Source organism: Hyposmocoma kahamanoa, unplaced genomic scaffold (genome assembly GCF_003589595.1).
Source record: "Hyposmocoma kahamanoa isolate Upper Pololo Valley unplaced genomic scaffold, ASM358959v1 228, whole genome shotgun sequence".
NCBI lineage: Eukaryota > Metazoa > Arthropoda > Insecta > Lepidoptera > Cosmopterigidae > Hyposmocoma > Hyposmocoma kahamanoa.
Window position 1 is genome coordinate 1,194,839 of NW_020653747.1, and position 10,219 is coordinate 1,205,057.

The following is a 10,219-nucleotide window of genomic DNA, read 5'->3' on the forward strand; positions in this document are numbered from 1 at the left end:
CTCGTATAATAAATAGCCCATGCTCGTCAGGCAGTCCTTTACTTCCCGGTCAATGAAATAGTGTAACTATATACTATGGTTAAAATTTGCTTCCATTCCCGTGGCAATGTAAATCGAGCCTTATTGGTATGGAAATAGTATTGTTGGAATAACAAACAAAGACTTGACAATAAAAAGTTTGTGTTATAAGACCTAAATACCTGTGAATCAGAGATTAAAATTTGATTGCTGATGCAAAATATTTTTCTGAGTGTGTCGGGTTCTGGTAAGAAAGACTAATTTCCATCTCATTGGAATTGTACTCGAGTTTATATGTCTGTCTGTATACTTGTTTATATTGTAAATACATTTGTACAGGTTTGTCAGAATTTGTATGTTGTTGTGAATTCTGTCGCTTGAATTTTGATTGGTTTCTCTTTTTAACCGACTTCAAAAAAGGAGGAGGTTCTCAATTCGACTGTTTTTTTTTTTGTATTTGTGTTACGCGATAACTCCGGTATTTGTGAACCGATTTTCATGATTCTTTTTTTTGTTGGAATGGTATTTCCATAGTGGTCCCATTTCGTTTTGAAGAAAATTATCCACCTCAAAGGGTGACTGTTCACGCATGAAGATTCATTTTTATAAATAGCGCCTAACTTTAATATAGGAGCAATTATTTTAATGGTTGATTTTGCTATTTCTCCAATTCAAGGCGTTTTTCTCTCTACACACTTTGAGTAGTGAGAACCGATTTTTATTATCTCCTGTGTCAAGTCCTGTATAGTGGCGAACTAGGGGATATTTCAATGAAACTTAGCAAATAGACGTAATTCCACGTACTTTTGAGGTCGGTTTTTTTAGTACTCTGTACTGAGATTATTCTATAGAAAGGATGTGTTAGGAGTCTATACTACCTCATCTCGAATTCAAAATTTTCCCGTACTAATATGATTCACTTTGCTTGAGTTGAGCGGCTGGGACGCTGACTTTATTGAAGATTTTTTTTTTATAAACGTAAATAAAGCCAATTGAATAATGTATATCGTATACTATACGTGGTCTGTTTAGTTCAGTTGGTACAAAAAAAATCATTAGTATAAATAAAGTACCTATTGACTACAGCGGTTTTCTTGTAAAATTTCATGGTAACATTGTGTTTTTTTTTCTATAGTGAAAATTTTTATCCTCAATTTTACTATATATTTTTTTCAAAGTGATTTATTCAACACTTTCACTGTTATGCAGAATCAACCAAACCCATTTGAGGTAGTATCAACTCTTGAGAATAGTGCAGGAAAAGAGAAGCTTATTAAAGACAATAAAGGACCGAAGGGGAAAGGTGTTTTGGGCATCTGATACGTCACGACAGTTGTAGAAGGAAAGATCGAAGGGTAAAAAGGCAGAGGATGATGGAAAAAGGCAAAGGATGACGGAGACGAAGTTATTTAGATCACATATAGGATAACTTAAAAAAAAACAACACCATAAAAGTTTGTGGAATTACATCTATTTGCCAAATTTGTGAAAAAGTGGGTGCACTCCATTGACTTACAAATAAATGGACGACGGGTCTAATACAAAAACCACGAAAAAAATGTCCCAAGTCAATCTATTTAAACGTAGTGACATGTAAAGGAATATGAAAAAGGTAAAACGTTACATTTAAATTGTAATGTCATCGCAGTACTGTATAATTTTGCTTGCTTCGCTGTCAGTCGAACAAACGAAGACTAAAGCGTGAATGACGCTCTGAAAACGATTTTAACGCCCTATAAGTTCGGACACTTTTTAGCGCGGACCCGACGTCCATGTAATTGTAAGTCAATGGTGCACTCCAATAAACCGGATTGAGTGAAACAAACTACTGCAGTGTTCTCTTTTCAACAAAAAAGAATCATCGAAATTGGTTCACAAAAGTCGAAGTAATCGCGTAGCATAAAAAAAACAGGCGAATTGAGAACCTCCTATTTTTATGACGTCGGTTAAAAAAAGTTGATGACGTGTCTTATAAGGAAATCAAAGTTACGTTCTGAACAGAGATGGTTAAGGATTACTTCTCTTTTAAATAAGAAGTTTTCTCAAGGATATGAAGCTTTTGTTTTTGTGTGTCTATTACCCGCCATATTGATTTTTTGTGACGTCTCTTGGATACTGTAATGAGTACTTAATTTTTGCGTTGCGGATCTATATCGCGTATATAAAGGGTTATTTTTAAAATACTAACAACCTCACATGACTATATTCCTAACGTCATGAACAACAACTTTTGTTCCATGATTTCTTACAAAATAATAGTAATTTTACCAAAAATAAATAAAGTTTTTGTTGTGTCAACGAGTATATAACCCAGAAATAGAGACGAAATAAGGGCCATTCGCCTTGTATTACTTTTAAATATCAACTCTCGTTTGCGCTGAACTCACAAATTAGAAAGCTGAAATAGTACAGCGTCAACAGCTGACCTGTATGTACTTCTCCGCATATTCTAAACATATTCTGTATTTATTGTAATAAAGTTAATATCGTTAACAATGGGGGGCTGTTCCATTCGGTTCTGTGGGGAAAACAGCAAAACATCTAATTACAAAACAAACGGAATCACATTTCATCGGTAATTAAATGTTAAATATGTAAATTTTAAATTTTCGTCCATTATAGCAAAGCTCAAGATAAACTGGTCGTTTGGAAACAATTGACGACACCCGTCAATTGTTTCTAATTCGGGCTTTCCAATCGGAGCGCAGTTGTCACCGTGATGATTTGGCAGAATAATTTTCAAATAAATGACATTTCGTCTCTATTTCTGGTTATATACTCGATGTGTTGTACTATCTGACAGTTTTTAGATCTGTACTTGGTAGTAAGTTCAAACGCGCAAGCGTCCTCCCCGCACCTGCGTTTTACATTGCACTACAGTCTGTATTTTTTGAAGATGTAGTAAAATGAGAACGCAAAAGTGTTGCACGCTTATAAGCAGTGATTGCAGTCGATAAATGTTCTATCGAAAATCGACTGAATGTTGGATACGATTATTCAATAAATAGCCGTATTTGTATCATTTGATACACATCTATCTCTAATAATCATCGGCCCATTATTCGTCCAACTCCTGAGCACAGGTTCATTTGAATTGTCATTTTTTGTAAATTCATACATACTTCCACTTTAGATGTATGTCTACTAAAAATACAAAGACGAGACGTATTGTGTAGTTATTAATTTTATTTCAAAACAGATTTTGCGCTTTATTCTTCTCACGTTTAGAGTGTTCTATATATTTTTAGAATAGAATAGAATCATTTATTTCATATCATGAATGTCACAATATTACAATTAATAATCTCAGTACAGAGTACTAAAAAACTGACCTCAAAAGTACTTGGAATTACGTTTATTTGCCAAGTTTTATTGAAACATCCCCTAGTTCGCCACTATACAGGACTTGACACAGGAGATAATAAAAATCGGTTCTCACTACTCAAAGTATATTGAGAGAGAAAAACGCCTTGAATTGGAGAATAGCAAAACCAACCATTAAAATAATTGCTCCTTAAGTAAAATTTAGGCGCTATTTATAAAAATGAAACAATAATAATTGATTTAAAATAAAGTTGTATAACTACTGCTTGCCTAAATACAATGAAGTCGAGTAAAACAAAATTTCAATTGTTTCAAAAGACACTATAGAATTCATTATCCATTAAAAGGAGTTTCAGTCGGGTATTAAACGTTTCGTCGTTTGTAACACTTTTCATGTTTGTGGGTAGATTTTTGTACGAAAGCATTAAATATTAAAAGTTATGGAACAAAAGGTGTTCTTTATGATGTTAGTAATACAGTCTTGTGAACTCGTTTTACAAATAACCCTGATGACGTTCAGTCAACCGTGATCAAGTGATGTGACGGACCGAAACATTGGATTGTTTGAAAAAGAAACATTTGTTTTTACGTGATTTACATCCGCGTAATTTAAATTTTGACACTGTAATCTCATGGTAGATACCTTGGTTATCATATCCCTTCTTTGTGCAGTTACTGTGTATGTAATATTAACAAACGCTTTAACTCACTTTAGCTTTTTTTTTAATTTCAGATGCCTTAATACGTAAACTTCAGTTTAAAGCGACGAGAAAAAAAATACAAAAAAAAATATAAATTAGTTTATAAATAGGTATACATACAGACAATTCGTAAATGTAATTTAACTAATTTGTAAGGGTAATGGGTTACAATTCTGTTATTCATATTTAGAAAACTAAACAGTATAACTTTTTTTATAGAAAGAAACCGACCCATTTATTTGCCAAGTTTCATTGGAATCGGTTTTTTTTTTCAAGTTTGAGGCCGGGGCCGCTTCTAAATTATCCTCTTTCCAACAAAAAAGAACCATCGAAATCGGTTCACAAATGTCGGAGTACTTGTGTAACACCTTCTCTTTTGAAGTCCGTTAAAAACTAAAACCAATGCTCATTCGCACTGAAATAAAAAAGACTAACTAAGTGAGCGTGTTGTGTGTGGATTGTCTACGATTTGTCTCGAGCGCAGACGTCACATGTGCGGGTATGGAAGGGGTATGATAGTGTATGGCCTTATTCAGAGGGGTGGCGGGAGCGGGTGCGTGTAAATCAAATGTACGTTGACGCTCCTTACGTTCACAGGGTAGATAATGGCTCGGTTCGCCCGTACACTGTGCTTGGTCTAGCGTCTGTTAGCGATTTTGACGTGTGGCTTTGCCCGCTCGTAGCCACTTCGGCACTGTGAATGGGAAGACGCCAATACCCGCGCTCCCGCACTCGCCGCCGCGCCCGCGCCTCCACTCTGAATGAGTCCTTTGACTTCGACCGTCAACCCGGAGGCACGTTGTGGCGTAGGCGAGCCAAATACCAATACGCTATTACTTGCACGAGCAGACAGTACAGAGAGTATCAAGCTTTTCAATAGAATTATTCATTATACTAAACGTGAACTATGATGATCCCCGTGACACATCGTTTGACGTTTGTCATAGGGACGAGGTAAAGTCGATCGATTTTGAGTGTTTTTTTTTAAGCAAAGGTTCTCTTTTTATATAGTCTTGTCTGTTTTGGATATTGAGTAAAATGACAGTTTATAGCGCAAAAGTGTTGCCCGCCTGCGAGCAGATAGTGAATGCAGTCGATAAATAATCTATCGACTATAGACTGAATATTGGTCACGCTTAAATATAAACAGCCCTAGTTCATTTGAATTGTCATTTTTTGTAAGTTCATACATATAATGTATTTAGAAATATGTTTATGAAAAATACAAAGAGGTGACATATTTTAAAGTTTTTTGTTTTGATTCTATATAGATAATCTAATCCGGCTGTTTCTGTTAAAATGTATATGAATAAAAGTCGATCTCGATATTGGTAGTCCCAATGCAATTAGTAATCATTAGAAAGTAGAAACATTCACAATTCAGTTATTTTATCTATCGATAAAACTATCGACAACAACTACATACCTATTTAAAATTTTATAAAAATTGGCAGCCCTACAAATGTCATTTTACTACGTCTTCAATAAAGACAAACTAGTTTAAATTTCCTAAGTATTCTGAACGACATAGAAGTGTGAAGCGTTTTTTAATCATATTGAAGGCATAAATTACAACCATGGTTTGCATTTCATAGTTATTTTAGAAAATGTAAGAAAAACATTTATCATGTCATTAATTTATAGGTTTCAAAAAGTAGTAACACTGACATGACAAAAGTAGTAACATTCATTGTCTATGATTAAAATTCATACTTGTAAGCATAAATACCCACATTATACATTTTTCTTTAAATTATCCAAAACTTCTTATCGAAATACCTCATCTCTATCAAATGCAGTTAATGAAGTTACCTTTGCAGGTAGTCGTAAAAAATTAAAGAATTAAAAAAACAATCCCTCACTTCTCTGAAATGAACATTGATTTGGGGTTATTTTTGCTTTAATTTAACGTATTTACTTAAACAAAGGCATTTAAAAGTGAGGCATCGAGTATATAACCAGAAATAGAGACGAAATAAGGGCCATATATGCCTGGTAACACATTAGCGATACAGCTCTTATAAATATGAACTCCCGTTTGCACTGAAACGTAGACAGGCCAACTACTGTATTAATTGTAATAAAGATAATATCTCTAACAATGCCGCGCTGTTCTATTCGGTGGTGTGGGAAAAACAGCAAAACATCTAATTACAAAACAAACGGAATCACATTTCATCGGTAATTACATATTAAATTTGCAATTTTCGTCCATTATAGCAAAGCTCAAGTTAACTGGTCGATTTGAAGTGAAACAGTTGACGACACTTATTGACGACACCCGTCAATTGTTCCGAATTCGGGCTGGCCAATCGGAGCGCAGTTGTCACAGTAATGATATGGCAGAATAGTTATCAAACATATTAAATGACATTTCGTCTCTATTTCTGGCTATATGCTCGATGAAGTAAGTAAAAGTAAATAGTTTATGAAATACGTAAATTAGTGCACGTCGTTACATTGTTATATTGTGTAGATTTTTATGTACTGTCACAGTGATCATCCTAGATAATTTTTGGTATACTTGATCCAATTCATTATTTGCTTAAAAATTATTGCTTCAATTGTTGTGCTTAAATATTCTGAGATGGAAGAACCTTAAATATGTTCATTTAAATTTTTTTCAGTGTAGATATGTATTTAGTTTATATGACCAATAAAAAAAAACAACTGCGTAGTAAAACAGATTATTGCTGAATCATTTAGTTTTCTAAATATGTGCTTCGGAATTGACTATTTTTTTAGATATCTGTTCTTATAAAAATCGTAATTGTATCATTTGTATGACCGTACAGGGTCTTTTAGGCTAGTCATTATAATGTCATATACAGGATTATTTGTAATATATTGACAACCTCGCAGGAGTGTATTACTGACATCACAAACAATAACCTTTTTCCATGAGTTTTTACAAAACATAATAAATATACCAGAAATAAACTTAAGTTTTTATTGTACTCTCTCACTTTTTTGGATCTGTATACATATTACCGTTTAGAGCGTAGGTTCCCAAACCTTTTAGCTCACCACCCACTTGGGCAAGATAAAAAAGTTCCAACCTCACCACCACAAAAAATAATTGGAAAGTACGTATTTATTACATGAACTTAATACAAAAATCACAAGGGAAAAAATCTAGTATACTTGTTATAGATAATTTGGTTTTAAATTGCAGTAAGCACCCACTGGACGGCATCATTGTCCCCCAATTGTTTCCGAGGCCCCTACCGCCTAGGACTCTTCAGCGCCCACTGGGTGGCGGAAGGAACCACTTTAGGAAACTATGGTTTAGAGCATCAAACGTAAAGGTGTCCTCCCCGACGGACCCCACCCTTGCTCCCACGTTTTAAATTGAAGTGTTATTTATTTATGCCAGGGCTTTAAAGTAAAATAAGTTGCTATAAACCAGTTTTCCAAAGTGATCTCTACCGCACCCCAGTGGGCGCTGAAGAATCCTAGAGGGGCTTCTAGGGACCTCTTTAAAGTAAAATCTGATGCTATAAACCAGTTTCCCAAAGCTGTCCCTACCGGGCGGTAGTCCCCCCGTGGGCGCTGAAGAGTCCTAGAGGGGCCTATAGGGGACATAATGGGAATGCACCCTTACAATTAAAGATCTAAAGGGCATCATATAGTACATCAAGAACATTAAAGATTATTTTTAATATAGATTATTTCAGATTTCTTACCACGATATGTCTTTTTATTTTCGCGATATTTCCGAACGGTTCCACACTCCATGTCATGTCATGAGTTGACAGGTTCCGGTTCAGGATTTTACCATATCATGGTAACAAACCTGTATTAGTAGTAATCATTAAGTTTATTTGTGGTAAAAATAGAACAAACATTGTTGTTTATGATGTTTTAGTAATACAGTCCTGAGAGGTTGTTAGTACTTTATAAATAATCCCGTGTGTGTTATATAATATTTTAAGTTTAATGAATTTTGTGTCTTGATAAAAAAGAATCATTGTAAAAAATATAAGTCATAAATTTCTGTTCCAGGATTTAACAAGAATTCTTCAGTGATGTGAGAGACATTCCAAAGCGATAAAAATTTATTTAAAATTAAAAAAAAAAAATTCTCTTAAAAATGACGATAATCTCTCAAAATTTCTGTTTCTTTACATATATATGATAATGATATATATTTTTTGTTGTTATTTTTATAACAAAAAATATGTAAACAGTTCTTTCAATTATTGTATATTTGCTACACTTTCAAAAAGAGAATTCGTCACTATATTTCAATTTAAAATACTATGACCAGGTATAATATGATCTTCACTAATATAAACAACAATAATAATTAATATACAACAAAATGATAAAAATGAAAGTAAATTAATTTGCTATTCCGCGAAACCAAATAATAATAAAAATGAGATAGAATAGAATAGAACATTAATTTATTTCCATTTTTATTAATTTGTATTTCCGCATTGTAACGAATCTGTTAATTACAACAAAATATTAAGTATACAATAAAATTTTAGTATAAAATATTTCTCGGAAGAAATTCCTCTACAATGAAATTCTGTCCTTTCTGTAACTTCAAGATATAGGTACCTGAAGTTTTTTTTGCTAATAAAAATATAAATTACGCTGGTTTTGTTCAACAATAAAGAGTGAAACACACTGAAAGTGAGTGCGGATCGGGTGCGCGTCGTATTATATTATATATTCCGTGTATTTATATGGACGACAACATACCACGAAAGGGCGCGAGACGGACGCAGGTCAGGTCCCGCACTCGGTTTCAGTGGTTTCACGCTTGGAACCGAAACTAAATAACTCAATTTCGCTATATACAAGAACTGTATACATATATTTTTTAAATGTATTATTTACTATCAAATTTCAAAGAAAGTGATATAGACGTCAATTCTGCTTAGCTCGTTGCAAAACAGAATCGACATTATAATGCATTTATAACAAAAAAAAATATATATAATGTACAAAACTATTACATATTTTACATATAGTGATAGGTATATAAATGAAATATGTATATATATGTTTTTGAATATTTTTTTTGTTATGTTATGTTAATTTTTTTTTAATTGTAACGGCTTTTGTTATGTGCGTTGGTAAGTCGAAGACAAGGTTTGAGGATCTTATAGATCATAGGTTCCCAAACTTAGCTCACCACCCACTTAGGCCAAATAAAAAAAATCTAACGCCCACCACCATAAAAAATAATTGAAAACACGTATGTTTATATTAACTTATCAACAAAAATCACAAGAAAATAATTATGTACTCATTATGTAGTGAAGTTTATATAGATAACTCAGATTTTTTTTTAAATATTCAGTAGCACCCCCTGAATAGCATCAGCACTCCCCAATTGCTTCCGAGGCTCCTACCGCCCCTAAAAGATTCTTGTGCGCCCACTGGGGCAGTAGGGACCACTTTGGGAAACTATGTTATAGATGTTTCATATCTATACAAAAATCATTTAAAAAATCAGTTATGACTTTATGAGTCAAGGTTAGTTCAGAGACTAACCCGTCCTACTCTTGAAGATTTGTAATTTTAACACAACGTCAAAAAAAGTCAAAATATTTCTTAGGTAAAATAAATACTTGAAAACGTCATTTTTAACCTACTCCTCATTCACTGTGCTGGTTTCCTTGCGAAGAACGAGCAAGAAACTCGAGGGATTGCTATTTTGAAATGAACTTAAGTGCTATGGAATACACTTTGAATCTTTGGAATCTAGAGCCATGCCGTCTACAAACAATTATTTTTGGTAAAAATGTTATAATAAACTGGAACACGTTAGCTCTTCACAATGAACAATAAAACATAAATGTAAGAGTCTAAGTGTACGTAAAATACAAAAAACAAAAGTAATTCCAAATATAAAAATTACATAAAAAAGTATATGAAAAAACATGTCGCCAATACACACAAAAATTAAAATCATCCAAAATTCCATTCATTTAGCATGCAATATAATTTTTTTAAAGTGGTAGATTTTAATAACGTGCATAACAACCGTCGTTTTATATATAAATATATATACAATTATTAATTACGATTTCTATTCTTTAATTTTAAGTTTTTCATTAACTCTCATTTTATTTACATGTTATTTTTTTTTTAGAATTTTAACCGCAAAAATAATCATCTGATTACGTTCTGTTGTTTAGTGTGGTAATTTTTTTTAA

General features: G+C 33.1%; 1 protein-coding gene across 1 annotated transcript in view; it reads left to right on the forward strand.

Annotated features, from left to right (window-relative positions):
* Positions 1-8,172, forward strand: part of LOC113228371 (GATA zinc finger domain-containing protein 14-like) — a 61,274-nt gene extending 53,102 nt beyond the window's left edge. The window contains exon 10 of the mRNA XM_026461643.1: positions 8,049-8,172. Coding sequence (XP_026317428.1) covers positions 8,049-8,072 — 24 coding nt within the window. The 3' untranslated portion in view covers positions 8,073-8,172. The remainder of the gene's footprint in view (positions 1-8,048) is intronic.
* Positions 8,173-10,219: the final 2,047 nt, after the last annotated feature.